General features: G+C 42.9%; 1 protein-coding gene across 1 annotated transcript in view; it reads left to right on the top strand.

Annotated features, from left to right (window-relative positions):
- The first annotated feature begins 7062 nt into the window (after positions 1–7062).
- Positions 7063–25802, top strand: part of met (MET proto-oncogene, receptor tyrosine kinase) — an 87896-nt gene continuing 69156 nt past the window's right edge. The window contains exons 1-2 of the mRNA XM_031801346.1: positions 7063–7364; positions 9294–10530. Coding sequence (XP_031657206.1) covers positions 9295–10530 — 1236 coding nt within the window. The 5' untranslated portion in view covers positions 7063–7364; position 9294. The remainder of the gene's footprint in view (positions 7365–9293; positions 10531–25802) is intronic.

The following is a 25802-nucleotide window of genomic DNA, read 5'->3' as shown; positions in this document are numbered from 1 at the left end:
TCTTGATTTATACTAAAAACCATGTAACTGAAGTGCGGCCGGAGGCAAGAAACTCCCTATACAACTCCATATAGTTCCCTTTAAAAAGCATCTTTATTCACTACCAGACTGCCACAGTATCAGTAGCATAATGACCCGGGGAAAGTATTTCAAGTTGCACAATCCTCTGATGCTATCTTCCCCTTTCACATTGTCTGTCCATCATGATTAACATAGTCAGTGGCCTGAGCCGCTAAGCATGACTTTAATGGCAATGTATAGACAGCAGCCATATATACAGTACAGCTGCTACTCAGGGCCATAGAATTAGAAAGACTAGAACAAACAGACATACCCAAGTCAACATTCCTGGATGCCATGTTCTGTCCGTTCTAGTGACTTTAACTCTATGCTTGGGACCTCCCTGGACCTTCCAGAGGGGGTGTGGAACCATTGCAGCGCACACAGCATAAACACAGCAGGCTGGACTATGGTCCATTAACTATAACAATAGGTACCAAATGGAAGAAAACAGACTGAAACAGAGAGGGAATACCTAAAACTGTCCAATAAGAAACACACTTTTTATGCAACATGTTTTATTACATTTATTACTGGTGACCTAATGAATACATGACCCAGAAAACTACTGCTAAGAGAGATGGAGGGGTGGAGAAAGCATCCCTCAGTCCCAGCCACAGATAGGTTATAGTAGTGAGAGAGGAAACCTTGCAGAACTCAGCAGGAGAAAATTGACCTTCCAGAGCTTCACACAACTTCACATAGCAAGGCCAAAGCAGACATTACAGGAGGATGACAGAACACCAAGATATCAGTGTTACTTACAGTAGCAGGCCACTGTTGAACAATGATCAACTTCACGCCTCACTCCATAACCAACTGGTATACATAGAGAATCAAAATGGTATCTACTAGAGTTAGGATAAAGTTTAGAAACATTTGTTACGTTAAAGTAATTATTTACTTCTTTAATTTTCTATATTCATTGTCTGCTGCTTTAGTTGTCAGCTCTGTTGGAGTGACTGGTCAGGTCTTTGCCCATGTAGCCTGCTAATGTAGCAGTACAATGGCGCCATCTAGAGATGATATATTAGCAATGCATAGAGTACATGCATCTCGGTTACAAAGAGTAAATCTATTCAAACCAATGACACATTCCATTTCAGAAACAAGAACTTCTTACATCCTCATTTCACTGAACAAGACAAGAAGTTGGTGCCTTGGAGGTGCCCTTTCATCTCCCACGGATAATTTATCCAATTATGAATTAGTCATCATACACAATGGAAAGCAGAGGTAAGGTGATATAGACACGGTCTCACCTTTCTGCCTTGAGGGATTACTACACAACAGTTGTTTTCCATCAGGAGGAGTGTAACATACATGATGATGATCCATAGCATCATACTGTAAGAGAAATAGGTGTGGAAACACATCACAAAGAGGAAATCCCTGTTCCTCCTCCACAATCCACATCTTCAGTTGAAGACAGACCCTTTTTACTGTAAGTGGCAGTGGCTCTCTCCTCTTTCTCTCTATTGGACCGTTCACTATAATGACAGAGACAATGTCCCTGTGCCTGTTGTTAAGCCACCTGTTTCCGTTTACTTGATCTCTTTCGATCTCTCTCTCTCTCTCTCTCTCTCTCTCTCTCTCTCTCTCTCTCTCTCTCTCTCTCTCTCTCTCTCTCTCTCTTTCTCTCTCTGTCTCTCTCTTTCTCTCTCTCTCTCTCTCTCTCTCTCTCTCTCTCTCTCTCTGTCTTCTCTTCCTCTAAAATGGGTCAGGGCGAACAGGGCGTGGACCCATGCAATGTCTAGATACAGTATCATGACTTGATCCACCATCAGCTGTTGCGGTAGCGAATAGTGATGATGGTGATGACAGTGACATCACACCACAGGAAGACTGGCAGTGGGCCAACCCCTCCAGCCCCAGTGTCTACTAACTACACCCCTCACAGATGTTCCTTTTCCATGTAGCACACCTGGTTTCTCCTCTCTGCACCAACAGTCATCCCTTCACCTGGCTGTCTGTCTGTAAGCATTCCAGTTCCGACTGTTTTGTTTCTTTTTGAAAACACAATTGTACTACCTGATGGAAAATTAGTCAGGAAAGACAAAATCTCAGAGAACTTGTGCTGATGTCCACCTGTTTAATTGTTATTGCTGTGCCTGGATTTGTCATCCATTAACCAGAATAGTCCTCCTCCTACTGTGGACAGAAAGGCGAGAAGCCAGACAGGAAGGAGAAAGATGTTCCATACCTTTGTCACTTTCTTACCAAATGGCTGGTACCACCTCTACATTTATATTTACATTCTCATGGCGGGCCCTGAATTGTTACGGTGGTGCCCAGCCCCCTCTAGCCTCCCTGTAATTTGAACCATGACCTGGCTTCTCCCAGATGCGTGAGTGAGTTTGTGGAATAGTTTTAGAGATGCTTTCTCTGAGGTACTCAGTCGTGCTTGGCTCCACTTGAACGTGGTTTGTTTTGTGATCGTTTCCTCTGGTAAACAAGCCGGGGGGGGGGGTTTAACAGCTCTTGAAGACATCCCATAAACATTTTAACTAGACCTGAGAGCATTTCCCTGGAGAGGAGAAAGATTTAGAGTGTAATGGTAAAGAATGTGAATTGTACAATTCAACATATTGTGGTAAATGTTTTATTTAAGGTTGTTTTGACAATGGAAATTTGGCTCTATTTCTCCCTTGCCTGAAACTAATTGTAGGGAAGGTCATTTAATTGAATTAGATTTGATTACTTGGACCCATTGAACTACCAGCGAGTCTAGGCCTACCTTACCACAATGAAAATGAACTAAATTTGGATTCAGTTCATCTTTGCAATACTCCACTGATCATTACTTTTATTACAGATTCTGTACCATGGTAGTGGCTGATATGAACAATGACAATGTGATTTCATCAGATGAGGGCAAGACAAAGCAAGATAAAGGATGACACCCAGCAAACCAACATTGGTTCTTCGAAAGGTCCCAGGACATTCGTTAGGTCGCGACAAATGTTCTCATAACACAAAGAAATGTCCAGTTGTGCTGATGATTATAGAATGCTTGTATAAAGCAATCGCCAGACACTGCAAGAACATCCCTAGAACACATTTAATCTGTTCCCAGAATGTTTCATTAGGTTGTGAGAAAAGTCTAGTGGGAACATTGTGGGGACGTCACAAAAGATATGTTCCCAAAACACAAAAACTGTTCACGGCCTGGTTTCCCAAGAACATCTTTAGGTTAGGTTCATCATAGGATCCTAGATGCCAAGATGCTTTTGGGAAACCGGGCCCTACAATGTTTCTTATAGAGTGCAAAAAAAGATTTACTTGGTGTTATAAGAACATTCCTAGAACACATTTGGTCTGTTCTTTAAAGGTTCCCAGAATGTTTAATTAGGCTGTGTAAACAGTCAAGTGGGGACATAGGGAACATTGTGGGGACATAACAAAATATATTGTATGCCCCATAACAAAATAACTGTCCAGTTGTTCGGGCGATTCTGCAATGTTTATTTTAGGGTGCTAAAACATTCACCTGATGTTACAAGAACGTTCCCAGAACACATTTTGTCTGTTCTTTAAAGGTTCCCAGAATATTTATTTTGGTTATAGGAACACTGTGGGGATATGACAAGAGAGTCTGGTATTTTGCAAGAATATTATTGTGATATACACATAGGTTGCAAAGAACATTCCCACAATGTTGCACAATGTAACACAATTTCCAAATGAGTCAGTTTTCATGATGTTCATACCATATTTGTTTTAGGTTCAACATAATATTCCATTGATGTTCACACAATATATATTTTATGTTGTCTTGGATGTCCTCAGAACATTTCAAGTTTTACCTAATATTACCACAACATTCTCAGCATGCAAATTTGTAGCTAAGAAACCAGATTGGAATACATCCCCATCATGTTGCTTTCCATATTAAATGGCAATTCGTATGGCATTTTAAAATCATTCATATGACACTTGAACAGGATTTAAACATCCAAACACAGCCATAGTTATTGTGACCTCATGGTCTTTTATCCTCTCCTCACACACACACACACACACACACACACACACACACACACACACACACACACACACACACACACACACACACACACACACACACACACACACACACACACACACACACACACACGCACACATACACACATACACACACACAGTAGTAGGATACACACACACAAGCACACATATGCACACACACCCAGACACAAACACACACACACACACACACACACACATACACAAACACACCCCATCAGCCATGCCACGGCTGGGCCATTAATGGCTCAAGCATCAATCAGGGTTTACAGTAGCAGGATGGATCATGGGATCTCCCTGGTCCCTAGTGACCCACCAGGTGATAAATATTCTGACTGCACTTAGTTACTGCTGATGGATGATGTTGTGACCGCTAAATCAAGATTGAGGATATTAGGATTATTACTGCTCTGTTCCACTCTCTCCATCTTGACAGTGGGGATCTCTTAGCAACAGGCTAAACCTCTTGCAAAAGGAAACAGTGAGGTGGAGAGCCATGGAGGACACCCTATGCACCCAAGGGGACCAAGTGGATTAAGTTAAGTCAATTAAGTGTCTCTCTCTCTCTCCTTATTCTTCCCATGCTATTTTAATTGTTCCCCTCTAATCAGGGACTGATTTAGACCTGGGACACCAGGTGTCTGCAATTAACTATCAGGTAGAACAGAAGACCATCAGGCTCCGGACCTCGTAGGGTAAGAGTTGAGTGAGTACCCCTGCCCTAGAGCTCAGGGTCATTATACAGGAGGGGACAGAACCTCGTTGTTCATACTCTCTACCAGTAGATGGCAACAACAGTTATATAACATCTAAGAAACAGCCCTTAGCCGTGGTATATTGGCCATATACCACACCCCTCGTGCCTTATTGTTTAATGGAACAGCCATTGCTACATTAGTCAGGGCTACATTAGGGAGAGATTATATTAATTGACCATAGAATGTTCATGCCATAGGCTACCCATAAAAAATATGCTCCTGGCTACACATACTGGCCTATGAGTTCTTGCACACCAAAACAACATGGTGTCACAAATATCTTTGTTAATCAGACCTGTGGTAGACACAGTAAAAAAATGTTTTACAGATGTTGATTCAAAGCACAATTGTTAGGCAACTTGCTGCAATAGGATTGATTTTCTCAACTAAAAATTTGATGAGGAGACACACAACAAAAAATGTGTGTGACAATGTTGTTGAGAAAACTCACAATCCCATTGCAGCTGGTTGCCTTACAAATGTGTTTTGAATCAACATATTTTACAGTGTAGTAGTGGTAGTGTGTGTCATTCTTGTACCGTGTGTCATACAGGTTCCACACAACCACACAGTAATTGCAGTGTGAAGATGTGACGTTGACCACCCCAACCACCACCGAACTGACCTTTTCCTCCTCAGCTGCTGTTCAGGGGAAGTGCTCCAGGTTGAATGGAATCCATCGTCAACACAGGAGCCACGAGCCACAGGAGTCACCTCCACCCTTCAGACACACACACACACACACACACACACACACACACACACACACACACACACACACACACACACACACACACACACACACACACACACACACACACACACACACACACACACACACACCCAGACACACACACACACACACACACTTCTGTCAGAGCAGACACACCCTTTGGTTACTGCATCAGACATACTGTACATAACTTGTGGTACTATAACACATAGCAAACAGACATGAGAAATGCACTATGAAACAAACAGAAGAGGAGTAGTATGATACACTACACTACGTAACTGTTGTTGAAGGAAGAAGAGTAGAGCTTTGATTCCCAGAGACATCAGCATGATGATGTAGGTACAGAACACTCTAAAATAATAGACTACAACTACTGCCATGTGGGTTGAAGACCATAGCAGGTTAACTGTGGTAAGCACATGGCACCTCACCCAAGCACATGGCACCTGATTCACATGTTACATTCACCAGTTTACCAGTCACTCGAATGAAGTCATCTGAAGGGCACTACTGTTATTCTCTATTTCTGTTGTCACTTGTTCCACTTCAGCATCTCCTTTTGAAGTGAAAATAACCTCACAGTCACTGTGGAAAGTGAATAGGATCCTACCTACTTATTACAGCTAACACCAGTATGCCTTTTCATTTGATTTTAAACTCTGCACACTGTTATCTTGATTTCCAACTCCCTTTCATTCCAATTGCCTGGTTTCAGGAAGTAGGACAAAGGGATTGTTGTGCTGCCCACTGTGATTCATAGGTGACACACTCAGTTGGGTTAGTGTTCAAAATGTATCTCTTTATTTACGGCTGAGCGAGCCATTTTAACTTGACAAGCAGACTGAGTCAGTGGTCTTTCTTAGGGAGTGGAAATTCAGGTGGAATGTTAAATAGTTTTTCTAGTCTTCAACAGTTGCTTCAACAGCGATTTACACTGAGTGTACAAAACATTAAGGACACCTACTCTTTCCATGACATAGACTGGTAGTAGTTGGCAGGCACCCCGGTTTGTGTCAAGAACTGCTGGGTTTTTCATGCTCAACAGGTTCATGTGTATCAAGAATGGTCCACCACCCAAATGACATCCAGACAACTTGACACAAACTGTGGGAAACATTGGAGTCAACATGGGCCAGCATCCCTGTGGAATGCTTTCTACACCTTGTGGAGGCCATTCCCAGACGAATTGAGGATGTTCTGAGGGCAGGGGGGGTGGGGTGCAACTCAATATTAGGAAGGCGTTATTCATTTTTTTGTACACACAGTATATAGGCTATTTTATTGACTTGTTATGACATAACGTAATTATTAACATACACTGTGGGGACCAAGCTAAAGACTAAACAGTCAAATGTACGGGTACCATCGATGAAACCCTATGAAATTCACCTGTGTGAACTCCCGCGCCTCACCACCTCGCGCAGCAGAGTCGTTTATAGAGGAGGAGCGCTACGAGAGCAGACAAAAAAACGGAGGGGGTTTGAATGCCAGTGTGCGTGATCTACACCTCACACTCCTGAGTCACACAGGTCCGCATCTTGTAAAACGGATTGAGAAACGGTCTTCTTGTGTCTGAATAAAGGACAAACTTTTGTATTATTTGTGAAAATAAAGAGAAAAGGGCAGAGTATTCAAAGTCAAACGCATCTTTTGCATAGCAATTTGTTATTCGGCCGTCAAAAAGTCAATGCGCACAGTCTCTTGTGAGAGGAATCCTGAGTTGTGTAGCCTACTATGATTTGAAAGAAGAAACCCAAACATAACTGAGACAGTTGCCTAACTGACAGGTACGTTATATTTTTGACAAATTTTGAATGTATACTTGGTTTAATAATGCTATTTAAGTTTGCTTTACTTTTAATTAGCCTATTAAAATTAGGCATCCACGAAACGCTCGTCAATACGCGTTTGCTCAGATGAGTATCAGAAAGCTAGCCAATGCTGAATACTTTAATTTATTGATTAAATGATAGTATTGTCCTAATAGCCTACGTTTTGCAATGATAAGCTTACACTAACCAACATCTCCAGAATAGCCTCACAGAATGTTCCGCGGATTTCTCTCAACAGTTTCTCTCATGAATCATTTCCCTCTCTTTAAATAACGATATATCCTCTAAGATTATGTTCATCAAATCTGTATTTACTTGTTACTTGCAATAACACCTCCAATAAGAAATGCATTGTATCGGGACGGGACTGGGAGCAGGTGCGTGGTACATACAAAAAAAAGGCTCTTATCTAGAGCAACATACATTTTCATACTTTTTGTACTGGTCTCCCGTGGGAATCGCCATTCTCTACCAACTGAGCCACACGGGGACCAATACTGGTACAATCACATGGAGTCAATGAAATGTGTTTTCGTTCTTCACGCTTACTCATAATTGTTAGTAAAAAACAAACTAGTCATTCCTCTAGTATGTGCACATGCCACTTTAACTCCCATTCATCGTTGAAAATAGTTTTGCATGAGGGGCCCCCATTTCCTCTCCATCACTAGAATTGTATATATTTGTCTGTGATGACCCCAAGTGTCCTAAAATAGAGAATCAGAACTCTGGACTGATGGTCAATAATGTTATTACATTCTTATAACGATGTAATATTTTAGGGAGGTACAACTCATTGAGAAAACCCTTAGGTTCCAGGTTGTCTGGAAATATCAAGTACAAAACTGGCCTATAATAGAGAAACAACAACAATGTATTGTTAAATCAAGAAATATACTCCACTCAGGATATTAGGAAATTATGCTAAGGGGGTTCTCTCCTTGCTGACCTCTCCTGCTGTTTTTGTTGTCTTCCCACCACTCGTACAAAATGTGCTGATATGGACCAAGCAGGCGAATCCCTACATGCAAATATTCTGATTAACTAGGGTCTGAAATCTCTCTCTTTCTCCTCATCTATCTATCTCCTACCTACCTACCTACCTACCTACCTACCTACCTACCTACCTACCTACCTACCTACCTACCTACCTACCTACCTACCTACCTACCTACTCTCTCTCTCTCTCTCTCTCTCTCTCTCTCTCTCTCTCTCTCTTTGTCTCTGATTAACTAGGGTCTGAAATCTGTCTCTCTCCTTCTCTCTCTCTCTCTCTTTCTCCTTCCTTCCTTCCTTCCTTCTCTCTCTCTCTCTCTCTCTCTCTCTCTCTCTCTGACAGACCTTAAAAGCATTCCCAGTGGATTGCCATTTAAGTGGCCTGCATTCCAACTATTTATCATTTTGTACAGCGCCCCACTCATAGTCCACCTGACTTGTTTTAATTGGGGTTCTAGCTACCACTCCTTTGGGGAAGTTTTCTAAACTTAGCTGTGTGGTTGGTTGGTTGCATCGCCCTACAGACCAGAGAGGGTTGCTGTATCCTCGGTGATTCACCCCATTGGGTCGCACTGTGGCCGGAATGGAACCAGAGATCTGGAATTTGGAACCACCGAAGTGGTACTGAGTGTTGCTCGGTCAGCACTGTAGAACACTACTGCAATAAAACGTTATTGTCCGTCGGTCAACATGAGATTCACTGACTGGCTTCACAATAATAGAGAGTCATAGTAGAAGTGCTGATGTGTTTGATATTGAAGTGGGGCTCCATAATGCTCCCAAGTCATATCAGCATTTAGTGACAGCGATGGATAAGCCTGTCTGCTAATTAACTAAAACATACAGTGTAATGTAACTTCTCTCTTTCTGTGGCTTATTTTGGAACAGGATGAAGAATATCTGCTTGTTGGACATCGTGATCATCCTCTGGGCTCTGTGCTCCTCGAAGGTGAGAGGTCAATGTGATGAACCGGCCGAGAACTCCAAGCTCAACCTCTCTGTGACCTACAACCTGCCCAGCTTCGAGGCCGACTCCGCTATACAGAACCTGGTCACCTTCGAGGGGACGGTTTACGTTGGTGCTGTGAACAGGATCTATGCGCTGTCAGAGAACCTGACCAAGCTGTCGGAGTACTGGACCGGGCCAGTGTCAGAGGCTGGTGTCGAAAGGCAATGTGGCCCAAGTAGCCAGGAGGTAGCTGCTGGCATGCCCAACGCTGTGTTGGACAACAATAACATGGCCCTGCTGGTGGAGCGTTACTATGACGATGAGCTGTTCAGCTGCTGCTCCGCGGATGCGGGTGTCTGCCGTCGCCACCTGCTGGTGGAGAGAGGGAATGTTTACAAGGAGGTGAACTGTATGTATTCACCCAAGACAGATGATGGAGGACAGCAGGGCTGTCCCGACTGTGTTACCAGCCCCCTGGGTTCCCGTGTGCTCAACATGGTGAGCGGAGGCGTGGTACGGTTCTTCGTAGGGAACTCGGAGATCACTGGAACTGGAAGGCCGTCCCGCATGACCTCCGAACCCCAGGCCCAGCAGCCACAGCACCACACCATCTCAGTGCGTCAGATGAAAGAAACCCAAGATGGCTTCCGTTTCTTCTCCGACCAGTCCTACATGGACCTGGCCCCGGGCCTCCGCGGCGACCACCACCTGCGTTACGTCTACTCCTTCCAGAGCGGCAGCCACGCCTACTTCCTCACCGTGCAGCGTGAGGGCCGCAGCTCGCAGGTCTACCACACCCGCATCGTCCGCATGTGCGGCACCGACCCGGAGCTGCGGCGTTATGTGGAGATGCCCTTTGAGTGCATCCTGACGGAGAGGCGGCGGCGGCGGCGGCGCTTGGCTAGCGTCGAGGTGTTTAATGTCCTCCAGGCAGCCCATGTGGCCGAGGCGGGCAGCGAGCTGAGGCAGGAGATGGGGCTGAAGGAAAGGGAGGACGTGCTGTTTGCTGCCTTCGCCCGATCCAAGCCAGACTCCCCGGAACCCACGGCCAGCTCGGCCGTCTGCGTCATCTCACTGGCAGACGTCAACAACTTCTTCAAGGATTTCATCCAGAAGTGCCACACCAAGCAGCCATACCACTTCACCGGCTCCGAGGAGAAACGCTGCTACAACGGGGTAAGAACTGAATAATAATGCACTATGAAAGTTATGTGTTATAGAATCAGTACAAATATGCTTCATCATATTTCGTAAATATGTTTTCCACTGTAATGTAGTTGTAGTTAGAGTACTGTTCAAGGGTATTATGGTCATTAGGTTATTTTCAGGATTTAAGAGTTAGAGAATTTGCTCCTGCAGCAACTACTGTATGTAGTTGACTTGAATTAAGCATGGATTTAGGAGAGTTAGTGAGACATGGTAATTCAATAAATTCAAGACTGTATCGATGATGAATCATTACGGGATGGAGTCCACTGTCTCCTTCTACCAGACCCTTCCTGTTGCTGTATGTCTATCTCTGCTCTGGAGGTCTTCACTTGGCTTCATGCCTCTCTTCTCCTCTTCTTTGTCTTCTCTTCTCTATCCATCCATCAGCATTGATGGGATCAATCGGTTAAATAATCTGATCAATAGGGACATGAATTGAACCACTGACGGCCCTTCTAGAGGTTCTGTCAATAGTCCTGTCAATATCTGTAGCAGCACTGAGCAGAGCACCCCCATGCCCTGACTTCATTATTATAAGACCTGGGTTCATTGTTAAGACAAACGCTTAATGTATCTTAAAGATTTCAAATAGTATTGGAACCCAGATCTGACTTTACCACATAGACATACAATAGAGCCAAAAAAGTCACTACAACATGCATAACTCAGGTCCACTCACTCCCTGAGAATGAGGATGTTAATAGTTTTTAATGATTATGTAGCTAAGTAGAGATACAGAGAGATAGGAGGGGAGTGGGGCTTTAGTTAAGAATGCAGAGGGGGGAAATTGAATCATGGAATGCATTTCTGACTCTCAGCAATCCGTGATGAATCTGTGGTAAAATAACAGGAACTCAGCAGCTGCTGGGAGGAAGATGATACTATACCATGCTAGTGAAAGCTCTCTCTCTTTCTCAATTCAATTCAATTCAAGGGCTTTATTGGCATGGGAAACATGTGTTAACATTGCCAAAACAAGTGAGGTAGATAATATATAAAGTGAATATATAAAGTGAAAAACAATCTCTCTCTCTCTCTCTCTCTCTCTCTCTCTCTCTCTCTCTCTCTCTCTCCCCTACTCTCCATCTCTCCCTTATTCTCCATCTCTCTCTCATCTCTCTCTCATATCTCTCTCTCTCACTCTCTCTCTCTCTGTTACTCTCCGTCTCTCACTCTCTCTCTCTCCCCTTACTCTCCATCTTCCTCTCCCACTCTCTCTCTCTCTCTCAATCTCTCTGTTACTCTCCGTCTCTCACTCTCTCTCTCTCTCCCCCTTACTCTCCATCTCTCTCTCTCTCTCTCTCTCTCTCTCTCTCTCTCTCTCTCTGTTACTCTCCGTCTCTCACTCTCTCTCTCTCTCCCCCTTACTCTCCATCTCTCTCTCCCACTCTCTCTCTCTCTTTCTCTCTGTTACTCTCCGTCTCCCACTCTCTCTCTCTCTCCCCCTTACTCTCCATCTCTCTCTCACTCTCTCTCTCTCTCTCTCTCTCACACTCTCTCAAAATAGTATTTACACACAAAAAGATGATGGCATGCTAGCTAGGCACATTTTTATCAGACATTATTTTTCACTGACTAATCAGGTGCCTTGAGGTGCAAGAGCCTCTACACTTAGTTATACTGGTGTAATAACTGAATCATACCTTCTAATAATTCCACAGTCAGAATTAAGCAGGTTTTTCAGATTATTTTTTTCAGATATTTGGTTTCTGTTTTAGATATCGTCATACAGTCTTATTCATGTAGTCGATTTTAAATGTAATGTGTGAATTTTCTGCAGCCAAAAGAGATTTTAACAGGTAAATGCTATCAGGGTTTCTCTTTTTGCTGATTACTTTAACAGCCATTAAAACATATTCCTTTGTGCTCTCAAGTCAAAACAACAAGTAATTTAAATGTTTAACCACCAGACCAACAGGTGTTTTTTAGACTTAAGGAGGGGTTAACTTGGCAGCAATGAGTATGAACGTACAATAACTGACCAACGGTCTCTTGGCCTGTTTTTGCTTTAAAGCCTGAAGGAGAAGAAGGATCTTATCCTAGTAGTTTTCTAATGGATTTATGGGTCATACTCAGTGGCATATGGCAAGTAGATCCTCTCTTTTATTCCATAGTAAGAGAACCAGATAAGCCAGGCCATGAAACAGTAAAAAGGAAACACACTAAAGAGGCTTAAGCTTTATCATCTGTTTAACTAAACGGCTGTAGTTCTGAAGAAGACCTGGAATAGGAATGTAAAGGAGGGTTGGAGAAGCGAGCCGATGCAAGAGTATGTTTGATGATTTAAGTGGTGGTTGTCAACTCCACCGAGCCTCTTAACTCCCGGCTACGGACCCATAGGGCTCTGGTCAAAAGTAGTGCACTATTAAGGGAAAACAGTGCCGTTTGGGACTCAACCCTAGTGTAGGGGGTCAGATATGATAAATGATCTAATGATAAGTGGCTCTGTCATCTTGTCCATGTGTTAGAGGCTAGAGTAAGTCTGTTTTCAGTAGCTGCTCATTGCCTCTCTCGCTGCAGGCTTATTATGGTCTGGCTGTTTGTTACTTACCAGAAACACAAACCATCTAGAATGCTAATGAAAGAATAATAACTTGTCCTCTCAATAGACTCATACAAACGTCAAGGAGTTTCAAAGTGCTTCTTAAAACTACTGATGGGATTATACATCAGACTTCGGCTTGACAAGGAGTACGGTTACATGAACTCAATAATGTGATTATTGTGGATAGTCAGATTAATATAATAGTTTGATTCAAATGTTTACATGCTTTGCAAGACACACAATTGCCCAAATAATCCTGTTTACATGGACACATCTGAAATCAGGCTACCTGATGGCAGTCTGATATATGCAGAAAATCGTCAATCACAATAAATGTTGTACCACAGCGAACATGCTATTTTTGGGAAGGGTATTTGATTCTGTGTTTGGACATATAGAGTTTGTATGTGAAAACTACTTCTATGACACATGCATACAGTTGTTCCGAACTCACTCCACTTGTGCTAAAGAGGGAGGCTTGCTCGGCTGGTGCTAGCACATGTAGATCAAATACACAGCTGGAACGCCAATGAAGGTGTTTACATGTCTTAACAATTTGAAAAATTGCTCAGAAATCCAGGTGCTTTAATCGGCGTATGCTGACTTGGATTTTTTACCTTACGCTGATTTAAGTAAGGCGTTTAAATGACTAATGCCATACTCAGCCTACTGCCATAATCATTTTAATATCGAATTATTAGTGTGCATATAAACGCACTAATGTTTATTTAGGATTTTTTTTACTAGACATTTTGCTGAGTAATGGTAATGGAAGTAAGTTTTTACTAGACATTTTGTTGAGTAATGGTAATGGAAGTAAGTTTTTACTAGACATTTTGCTGAGTAATGGTAATGGAAGTAAGTTTTTACTAGACATTTTGCTGAGTAATGGTAATGGAAGTAAGTTTTTACTAGACATTTTGTTGAGTAATGGTAATGGAAGTAAGTTTTTACTAGACATTTTGCTGAGTAATGGTAATGGAAGCGAGTGAGAGATGGTAAGGACTTGGAATGGCACCAATAGACAAAGGCAGGGAGGCATCATCACTCAAGTTTAATAACGGATGTAGGTTACATTGCAACTACGACGTTGTGCCGTGCATAAGAACAGTTATATAGCATCTATTGAACAGCCCATAGCCGTGGTATATTGGCCATATACCACACCCTCTCGGGCCTTATTGCTTAATTAGATTACCATTGATTTCTTAAAACCCTCCCATCGCTGATTGCTTTTAAATTTAATCTGAAGCCTGATTGATAGTATGTGTGTAATATAATTCACATGGAAGAGGGTTTTGATCGACAGTCATTTTAATTATCAGTACTGTTTAAATGAACATGTTTTAAATTGTGGCTTTAAGAAAGTAAACAAAAACTAGTGACATAGAGAGGCATTGATTTTATGTTACTTTGTAAAAAAGAAAGCGTAATAATTTCTGATTATGAAATTAAACAAGGATATATGTCTGTATATACCCAACATCCAACGCATTACATAAGTATAAATAGTATCCATTTAACAGTTGAGTGAGTGCTACTGCTGCCTTTGAGATGCCACCCACTGCTTCCCACATGCCTGAGCCTGTTCATGCCCGGCCTGAACTGCCTGAACTGCTGCTGTGGCAGAACCAACCCAGGACTGCATCCAAGGATGCACCCTTTTCTCTATATAGTGCACTACTTTGGACAGGGACAATAGGGAACAGGGTGCCATCATGGAGTGGTTCAGGTCATATCTCGCCAGGTGGGAGAGAGGGAGAGGATCAACATCACTTCACTGGAGAAATTAACAAAATCATAAAAATACAGGAATTTTCCTGCCCTGCTCTGTTTCCATCCCCTTTATAATCTCACAATCTGGGGTTTGATAAGGTTGGGTAGATGTGTATGTATCTGGGGTTTGATAAGGTTGGGTAGATGTGTATGTATCTGGGGTTTGATAAGGTAGGGTAGATGTGTATGTATCTGGGGTTTGATAAGGTAGGGAAGATGTGTATTGATCTGGGGTTTGATAAGGTAGGGTAGATGTGTATTGATCTGGGGTTTGATAAGGTAGGGTAGATGTGTATTGACCTGGGGTTTGATAAGGTAGGGTAGATGTGTATGTATCTGGTGTTTGATAAGGTAGGGCAGATGTGTATTGATCTGGGGTTTGATAAGGTAGGGTAGATGTGTATGTGTATGTATCTGGGGTTTGATAAGGTAGGGTAGATGTGTATTGATCTGGGGTTTGATAAGGTAGGGTAGATGTGTATGTATCTTGGGTTTGATAAGGTAGGGTAGGTGTATATTTAAATCCAATCAAATCAAATCAAATTTTATTTGTCACATACACATGGTTAGCAGATGTTAATGCGAGTGTAGCGAAATGCTTGTGCTTCTAGTTCCGACAATGCAGTAATAACCAACAAGTAATCTAGCTAACAATTCCAAAACTACTACCTTATAGACACAAGTGTAAGGGGATAAAGAATATGTACATAAAGATATATGAATGAGTGATGGTACAGAGCGGCATAGGCAAGATACAGTAGATGGTATTGAGTGCAGTATATACATATGAGATGAGTATGTAAACAAAGTGGCATAGTTAAAGTGGCTAGTGATACATGTATTACATAAAGATGCAGTAGATGATATAGAGTACAGTATATACATATACATATGCGATGAATAATGTAGGGTATGTAAACATTATATTAGGTAGCATTGTTTAAAGTGGCTAGTGATATATTTTACATCATTTCCCATCAATTCCCATTATTAAAGTGGCTGGAGTTGAGTCAGTGTGTTGGCAGCAGCCACTCAATGTTAGTGGTGGCTGTTTAACAGTCTGATGGCCTTGAGATAGAAGCTGTTTTTCAGTCTCTCGGTCCCAGCTTTGATGCACCTGTACTGACCTCGCTTCTGGATGATAGCGGGGTGAACAGGCAGTGGCTCGGGTGGTTGTTGTCCTTGATGATCTTTATGGCCTTCCTGTAACATTGGGTGGTGTAGGTGTCCTGGAGGGCAGGTAGTTTGCCCCCGGTGATGCGTTGTGCAGACCTCACTACCCTCTGGAGAGCCTTACGGTTGTGGGCGGAGCAGTTGCCGTACCAGGCGGTGATACAGCCCGACAGGATGCTCTCGATTGTACTATGGTGTTAAATGCCGAGCTGTAGTCGATGAACAGCATTCTCACATAGGTATTTCTCTTGTCCAGATGGGTTAGGGCAGTGTGCAGTGTGGTTGAGATTGCATCGTCTGTGGACCTATTTGGGCGGTAAGCAAATTGGTGTGGGTCTAGGGTGTCAGGTAGGGTGGAGGTGATATGGTCCTTGACTAGTCTCTCAAAGCACTTCATGATGACGGAAGTGAGTGCTACGGGGCAGTAGTCGTTTAGTTCAGTTACCTTAGCTTTCTTGGGAACACACGCACATACACTAGCCTAGCACTACACTAGCCTAAGCATACACTAGCCTAGGCATACACTAGCTTAGCACTACACTAGCCTAGCACTACACTAGCCCAGGCATACACTAGCCTAGGCATACACTAGCCTAGCCATACACTAGCCTAGACATACACTAGCCTAGCACTACACTAGCCTAGACATACACTAGCCTAGCACTACACTAGTCTAGACATACACTAGCCTAGCACTACACTAGCCTAGCACTACACTAGCCCAGGCATACACTAGCCTAGGCATACACTAGCCTAGCCATACACTAGCCTAGACATACACTAGCCTAGCACTACACTAGCCTAGACATACACTAGCCTAGCACTACACTAGCCCATGCATACACTAGCCTAGCCATACACTAGCCTAGGCATACACTAGCCTAGCCATACACTAGCCCAGGCATACACTAGCCAAGGCATACACTAGCCCAGGCATACACTAACCTAGCCATACACTAGCCTAGCCATAGACTAGCCTAGGCATACACTAGCCTAGCCATACACTAGCCCAGGCATACACTAGCCCAGGCATACACTAGCCCAGGCATACACTAACCTAGCCATACACTAGCCTAGCCATACATTAGCCTAGCCATACACTAGCCTAGGCATACACTAGCCTAGGCATACACTAGCCTAGCAATACATTAGCCTAGCCATACACTAGCCTAGCCATACACTAGCCCAGGCATACACTAGCCCAGGCATACACTAGCCCAGGCATACACTAGCCTAGCCATACACTAGCCTAGGCATACACTAGCCTAGCCATACACTAGCCCAGGCATACACTAGCCTAGCCATACACTAGCCTAGGCATACACTAGCCTAGGCATACACTAGTCTAGGCATACACTAGCCTAGGAATACACTAGCCTAGGCATACACTAGTCTAGGCATACACTAGCCTAGGAATACACTAGCCTAGGCATACACTAGCCTAGCCCATATGGCTGTGTGGTAAGAGCAGGGTGAAAGACCAACCCGCTGCAGCTGCATGCTCTCTCAGGCCCCTCCACCCTCTCAGTTCAGTGAGTCGTTCCCAGTATGAGCCCAGCCCAGTACAGTGTGTCATGGGTTGGCCGTGCCCAGACAGGCTCCATGTGTGAGGAGAGGCTGTGCCCCAGGAGCTAGATACCACCAGAGACTTGCTGACTGGCACGCTAGCCACCTGGCATCCCGCTGCTGACTGATTGACTGTCTTCAAAATGTGTCTCTGGAGGAGAATAGAATAGAAACACAGTAGAAACACTTTGGGACAAGGTCATTGAGACAATATGTATGTATGACATATAATTAGTCAACTAGTCCATAATGAAGTGGAACAGTTCACTAACTGTGTTTCATACGTACCTATTGTCTCAAATTCATAGTAGGCTAATTTGGAAAGCTTACCTGACTGTACCTGTATGTTGTAGACATAACATTCACTTAGTAGCCTATGACTTAGTATTGACTAACTCCGCAATATACAGAGAGGAGCAGTGGGTCAATATTCAGGAAGAAAAGTGATTACATAAGATTGTCCTTTTGGTCAAGCGATGCTGACATTATCAAACTGGACTTTAATTCTAAATAGTTGAAAATAGATATGTTCAGGAAGCTGTTTATTTAAGGAATTCTCCATGGCTGGTGTGCTTGCTCAGTTACCATCTGCAGGTATTTCCTGGAATTAATCAGGCTGTTTTCTGTGGTAAATGTCTGTTTGTTTTTGGCAGTATGTTAATCATTAGCGAGGGGTCTCCATCCTCTGTTCCCTGCGACTTGTTTGGAAACATTGCTTAGTGTGTGTGTGTGCTGCTTGACTGTTTGTGCCGTTGGTGTTGTGTGAACACCTTATCTTCATAACCCAGATAAAGAAAGAGCAGGAACTTGTCAAAACGTCTCCCTCCGCTTGCAACCTGTCTCTCTCCCAGAGGGAAAGCACATACTGGAATTGCCCTAACACCGATCCCTGCTGCACACCGCTCCTCTTCACGTCAAGGCTGTGTGCGGCATGCCAACTTACCTTTCTGCCATAGCGCTACAAATGAGTTATATTCTCCTCACATCACGTCTTCCTTTTTTCATCCACCTATCTAAGCAGGGATTTTTAAAACACCTACTTTATGACTTATGATGTATTTACCTATTGTCCCTAAGGCTCCACGCTTGTTTAGAGTCAGATGTGAAGCAGAGGAGCTTTGTTCAGTTGAGCTTAGCTATGAGTCAAGGCCCCAGAACTGCTTCCTAATCAGTCACTCACAATTCCTCCTCCACACATTAATATCCTGCTTTCTGGTGGAATACCTGCTATGCTATGTGGACACACTTGTCTTTCAATCACCCACACCCCCATTTCTGCATGAGCGACCAAACTCAATCTCCTACCCCCCGGCCACAAGCCACCCTCCTGACCAGTGCCCTCACCTCGACCCCTACTCCCTCCCCCAATGCCCTCTCATTTCCTTACTCTCCCTTAAAGCATTGTCTCCCATGCAGTCTGAACTGGCTTCATGAAGGGCCAGGGTTTTTATCACCAAGGTCAGTGGAGTAGTTGAGAGGTAAACGATCTTGTTTTCTAGGCCAGCCGGTGCACCGGTGGGCACAGGAGCCCAGGCCAGCACCACATCATTAACCTCAGCCAGACTTCTATGGACTCTACGGACGCATGGATTGCTGGACATCTCCATTGCTGTCACAGATGTCATATAGTTGTTCCTCCCTAGCCGCATGCAGCAGATACAGTTGAAGTCGGAAGTTTATATACACCTCAGCCAAATACATTTAAACTCAGTTTTTCACAATTCCTGAAATTTAATCCTAGTAAAAGTTCCCTGTTTTAGGTCAGTTAGGATCACCACTTTATTTTAAGAATGTGAAATATCAGAATAATAGTAGAGAGGAGGATTTATTTCAGATTTGTTTTCTTTCATCACATTCCCAGTGGGTCAGAAGTTTACATACCCTCAATTAGTATTTGGTAGCGTTGCCTTTAAAATGGTTTAACTTGGCTCAAACGTTTCAGGTCGTCTTCCACAAGCTTCCCACAATAAGTTGGGTGAATTTTGGCCCATTCCTCCTGACAGAGATGGTGTAACTGGTTTGTAGACCTCCTTGCTCGCACACGCCTTTTCAGTTCTGCCCACAAATCTTCTATAGGATTGAGGTCAGTGCTTTGTGATGGCCACTCCAATACCTTGACTTTGTTGTCCTTAAGCCATTTTGCCTCAACTTTGGAAGTATGCTTGGGGTCATTATCCATTTGGAAGACCCATTTGCGGCCAAGCTTTAACTGATGTCTTGAGATGTTGCTTCAATATATCCATGTAATTTTCCCTCCCTCATGATGCCATCTATTTTGTGAAGTGCACCAGTCCCCCCTGCAGCAAAGCACCCCCACAACATGATGCTGCCACCCCCGTGCTTCACAGTTGGGATGGAGTTCAACGATGGTCATTATGGCCAAACAGTTCTGTTTTTGTTTCATCAGACCAGAGGACATTTCTCCAAAAAGTACGATCTTTGTCCCCATGTGCTGTTGCAAACCATAGTCAGTTTTTTTTATGGTGATTTAGTAAGTTGTTTTTTATGGTGGTTTTCGAGCAGTGGATTCTTCCTTGCTGAGCAGCCTTTCAGATTATGTCGATATAGGACTCGTTTTACTGTGGATATAGATACTTTTGTACCTGTTTCCTCCAGCATCTTCACAAGGTCCTTTGCTGTTGTTCTGGGATTGATATGCACTTTTTGCACCAAACTACGTTCATCTCTAGGAGACAGAACGCGTCTCCTTCCTGAGTGGTATGACGGCTGCGTGGTCCCATGGTGTTTATACTTTCGTACTATTGTTTGTACAGATGGACGTGGTACCTTCAAGCATTTTGAAATTGCTACCAAGGATGAACCAAACTTGTGGAGGTCTACAATTTTATTTCTGAGGTCTTGGCTGATTTCTTTTGATTTTCCCATGATGTCAAGCAAAGAGGCACTGAGTTTGAAGGTACGCCTTGAAATACATTCACAGGTACACCTCCAATTGACTTAAATGATGTCAATTAGCCTATCAGAAGCTTCTAAAGCCATGACATCATTTTATGTAATTTTCGAAGCTGTTTAAAGGCACAGTCAACTTAGTGTATGTAAACTTCTGACCCACTGGAATTGTGATTACGGTGAATTATACGTGAAATTATCTGTCTGTAAACAATTGTTGGGAAAATGACTTGTGTCATACACAAAGTAGATGTCATAACCGACTTGCCAAAACTGTAGTTTGTTAACAAGAAATGTGTGGAGTGGTTGAAAAACAAGTTTTAATGACTCCAACCTAAATGTATGTAAACTTCCGACTTCAACTGTACATGACAGAAGTGTCCGCTCGCACCCAGACCTTTGATCTTTCAACTGTGAACCGATTATGTATTGACAAAAGCAAGCCTTTAACCAAACTCTCCTTTGAAAGATTTGATATTTCAGGGTTAAGTTTAGATGAATCTTGAATACATCTGAACCTTGGTTAAGATGACTTGATGAAATGTAAAGTGGATTTAAAGTCATTCCGGGCCAAGATATGCTCTGACTCTGGCCTTTAGCTGAGGCTAAACCCCCAGCCATTCCATTCAGCTATAGTAATCCCCACACAATGGAGCCAAGGGATTGTGTCTGAATGTGTACTCAAGTAATGGAGGGGAGAGAATAGAAAGACACCCCCTCGCCTGCTAACCTTTCAATCCCCATCCCACCCATGCTTGTGTGGTTTTTATCACCCTGTCGCGCTCACATACAATGCATCACCAAACAGAGAGGAAGGCTATCTAAGTAGTCAATCCCCAGGATGCCATTCATATTGGGACAGGAGGCTTTGAAGGAGGTGGATGAGGACAGGGCAAGCTCACACCTGAGAGAGTCTGAGGCATTTTTTCTTGAAATTGAATGTTGTATTTTATTGTCAAAAACCTCCCCCTCTTTCACCAGCTACTAGACTCTGTCAACTCTGACAAGATTACTTAGTCTTTATGGTTGTCATGCCCTGACCTTAGTATTCTTTGTTTTCTTTATTATTTTGGTTAGGTCAGGGTGTGACATGGGTGATATGTGTGTTTTTGTCTCATCTAGGATGTTTGGACTGTCTAAGGGTTTTGTAGATTTATGGGGTTGTTACCATCTAGGTGTTTATGTAGGTCTATGGTTGCCTATATTGGTTCTCAATTAGAGGCAGGTGTTTATCGTTGTCTCTTATTGGGAACCATATTTAGGCAGCCTTCTTCTCTGGGTTTTTGTGGGTTATTGTCTATGTTATACGTTAGAACATTGTTTATATAGCGGTCACGGTCGTTTTGTTTAAGTGTTCTTTGTGTTCTTCATTAATAAAGAAGAATGTATTCTAACCACGCTGCGCTTTGGTCTACTCCATACGACGATCGTGACAATGGTTTAGGGATTGTGTCAAAAAGATATAAATATATTGTTTTTACAGTTCTCAGAACACACATAGGTTGTTTTATTTAGATTTTTATAGGAAGACAAAATACCTTTTCATAGTGTTTGTTTGTAAACTAACTCAAGCAGTTCATTTTTGTTGTTTTTCCAACAAGAACAGATAGCTTTTTTCAGTTCATGTGACAGTGAGCCTGATTGACACGGTGATGTTCAGTCATTTTTCATAAGAAGATGCATATATACCCTGGCTACGCTGACTCTCAATAGGAGAAACCAACCAGATCTATTTAGGTCATGTATTACTCTGACATTAATCCCTGAAGACCTCTGGTGTGTGTGTGTGTGTGTGTGTGTGTGTGTGTGTGTGTGTGTGTGTGTGTGTGTGTGTGTGTGTGTGTGTGTGTGTGTGTGTGTGTGTGTGTGTGTGTGTGTGTGTGTGCTTGTGTGTATGTGTGTGAAAAATACTGTGAAGAGAGATGCCAACTTCCAGGAGTTTATGAGTGTGAAAAGCAGCAACAATTATGCATTTCTGCACTGCCTACCATTCCTCTGTGGACTGGGGCTATGCCCATTGTCAGTTTTCCTTTTGTTGTATGTTTTTTGTTTTTTTACAGACGTCACCATGTAGTATTTAGCTGGAGCACAAACAGTGCATCATAAAAATACCAAAGTCCACCACCACCTGCAGGTTGTCTTGAAATACATCAGAATATAATAGGTTTGTGTTGGTTTGTTCCCAGTTTATGTTGATTTTTAAAGCTGCGTTCCAGTTAAACTAACAGTATGTGTCCCTTGTGTTTTTTTTGTGATTCGGTGACCCCATTTGTATTTCCACAAGGCCTTGACCTTTTTGTTTAAACAAAATGTGTTTTGTGTGTTTTTAGCTTGGGTGTATATTTGTGTGTGGAGGGGTGGTTTGCATGTCTCTTTGTGTAAGTGTGACTGTGTTTTGAGAGAAATATGAACTTGTATGTGTTAAAAAGCGTTTTCCCAAGGGATTGTTTTCCTTTTTGCGTTGCCATGTTCCAAATTGTGAGGCGGTGTTTCTCACCTGTGCTCTCTCTGGCTCTTATTTATTACATTTCCCAGTGTTCATCTCATGCTCTGATCAGGGCTGGGTGCTTGCTGGTATGAGTATGAACACGCTCCCCTTCTGCCAGTACTAGCTGAGCAACCAGTGACCTAATAGTCATCCAGAGCTGGGCGGACAGAAGAAGAGCAGAGAGTGGAGGAGGTCTAGCTAAGGTCAGACCCTGTGTCAATAGAGAAAACAAAATGATATGCACATCCCAAACTGGATAAGATAAACGGTGCAAAAAGAACAAAGAAATTGGCGTGTACACAGACTATTGCTGCTCCCCAGTGCTCCAGTGATCCTCAGGCCGTGTTAAACCTCCACTGATAAGCTATGCTCTCAAACCCAAAGCCCAGATACAGTGTATATTTCCCTGGCCCTGTTTACAACTCTGGGATATCTGGCTACCCATAAACTGCCAGCTGTTGGAACTGCTGTTGGAACCTTGTCTCATATACAGTAAGCTAACGTCGTAAGCTAATGTGTCATTTCAGCTGGCTCCTAGCCGAACTCGGCTAGGCAAACCGAACAAGTGTGCTCACATACTCCCTTAAAATAACTTTGCTTGAAGAATAAGAAAAAAATGGCAATAGTACTGTTTGTCCATTATACGCTTCCTCAAAATAGTCAGAATTAATCTAAGATAACTTCAAGAAATCTGTCATTAATTTTGACGTTTTTGCAGAGGAGATCTTGGTGCAGTATTTTTCCAGTGAAAAAATATGCATGAGGACGAGTCGTCTCTCATTGAATGACAACAGGCACTTCGCTGAAGAATCCCTACTGTTAACCAATCGAAGATGAGAGGGCGTAGACTTCGGCTTGCCTCGAGAATTTTTTTGTGTCCCCGAAGAGCCGACAACAAAAAAAAATGTAAAAAAAATTCATGATAATATATGTCCGAACTGTTCCAAACTGTTTCAGCTGGAAAACATGTCCGAACTGTTCCAAACTGTTTCAGCTGGGAAACATGTCCGAACTGTTCCAAACTGTTTCAGCTGGAAACATGTCCGAACTGTTCCAAACTGTTTCAGCTGGGAAACAACCGTGTGTGGAAAATCCGTCTTCCTTTGCTCTGCAGTGGCCCTCAAATCCTCAAGAAATAAGAGCCAGAGACACATGCAAACACAGTTACACACACACAAAGAGAGAGCCCAAAACACAGTGTGTGTTGAGTAGTGGAGTGCTGGTGTTTATGGCCTGGAGGAAGGAGCAGGCTTTCAGACTTTTCACTTTACCAAGAAGTCATCACTAAGATTCCTCTGCCAAGCGTTTTGCTACTCGCTGGTCGGCCAGGTGGAATTGATTCGTCCAGACTACTACTAACTGAGAAACAGGAATTCAATTTAAATTCAAACAGTTTGGCAGGAATTAGATATAAAACGTATCAGTTTGGGTCTTGGCTCTTTGAAAAGGAGTTATGCTCTTTTGGAATCGTGCATGTTGAAACTGTTATCTTTTCTTAATACACCTACTCTTTAGGGAGCATAGGTCCTTGACAACTCGTCTCCAGAATGCTCTGTTCTGGGCAATTCCCTGTCCTTATACCAGAGTCAATTGATGTCCTGTAGGAGACAGAGAGGTGGTTCATGATGGAAAGGATTCCCTCTATGAGTCTCTTCTGTCTGTCTGTGCTAATCAGTGAAGGTGGGTTATCATTAATGCTAATAATGCAAGACGGGTAAATGATGGTCGCAAACTGTGCTCAGCCGGCTGCCCCAACACTAAATGATCCCAGATTGGCATTGGTCAGTTTGGTCTAATTTAATTAACATGCTGGCGACTGCCTGGCATGCCACAGTAGATATGTTGGATGGACTGGCAGGACTATCTGTCAGAGAGAGGAGAAGAGGGCTCCAGCTATTGAGGAATGTGTAATCTCAAAATCCCAAAATCCCCTTGATATGCAAGACCAAAAGTAGCTGTGTCAAGCTTAAGGGACAAATCATTAGTAACTGCATTCTTAAAGATTATCTTATATTCTCCATGATGAGCCAGAGAGAGAGAGAGTAGGAGAGTGAGAGAGTAGGAGAGAGAGAGTAGGAGGGAGAGAGAGAGAGAGAGAGAGAGCGAGCCCCAGGACAGCAACAGAATTAGACCCAACCAAATCATGAGAAAACAAAAAGACAATTACTTGACACATTGGAGAGAATTAACAAAAAAACTGAGCAAACTAGAATGCTATTTTGCCATAAACAGAGAATCCACAGTGGCAGAATACCTGACCACAGTGACTGACCCAAAATTAAGGAAAGCTTTGACTATGTACAGACTCAGTGAGCATAGCCTTGCTATTGAGAAAGGCCGCCATAGGCAGATGTCAAGAGAAGACAGGCTATGTGCTCACTGCCTACAAAATGAGGTGGAAACTGAGCTGCACTTCCTAACCTCCTGCCAAATGTATGACCATATTAGAGACACATATTTCCCTCAGATTACACAGACCCACAAAGAATTCGAGAAAAAAAACTCCCATATTTCCTGGGTGAAATACCAGTGTGCAATCACAGCTGCAATATTTGTGACCTGTTGCCACAAGAAAAGGGCAGCCAGTGAAGAACAAACACCATTTTAAATACAACCTATATTTATGTTTATTTTTTTCCCCTTTTGTACTTTAACTATTTGCACATAATATGACATTTGAAATGTCTTCATTCTTTTTCAACTTTTGTGAGTGTAATGTTTAATGTTAATTTTGATTGTTTATTTCACTTTTGTTTATGATCTACTTCACTTGCTTTGGCA

Source organism: Oncorhynchus kisutch, linkage group LG22 (assembly GCF_002021735.2).
Source record: "Oncorhynchus kisutch isolate 150728-3 linkage group LG22, Okis_V2, whole genome shotgun sequence".
NCBI classification, from domain to species: Eukaryota; Metazoa; Chordata; class Actinopteri; order Salmoniformes; family Salmonidae; genus Oncorhynchus; species Oncorhynchus kisutch.
Note: the sequence above shows the minus strand (reverse complement) of the source record. Positions and strands in the feature narration are given on the sequence as shown.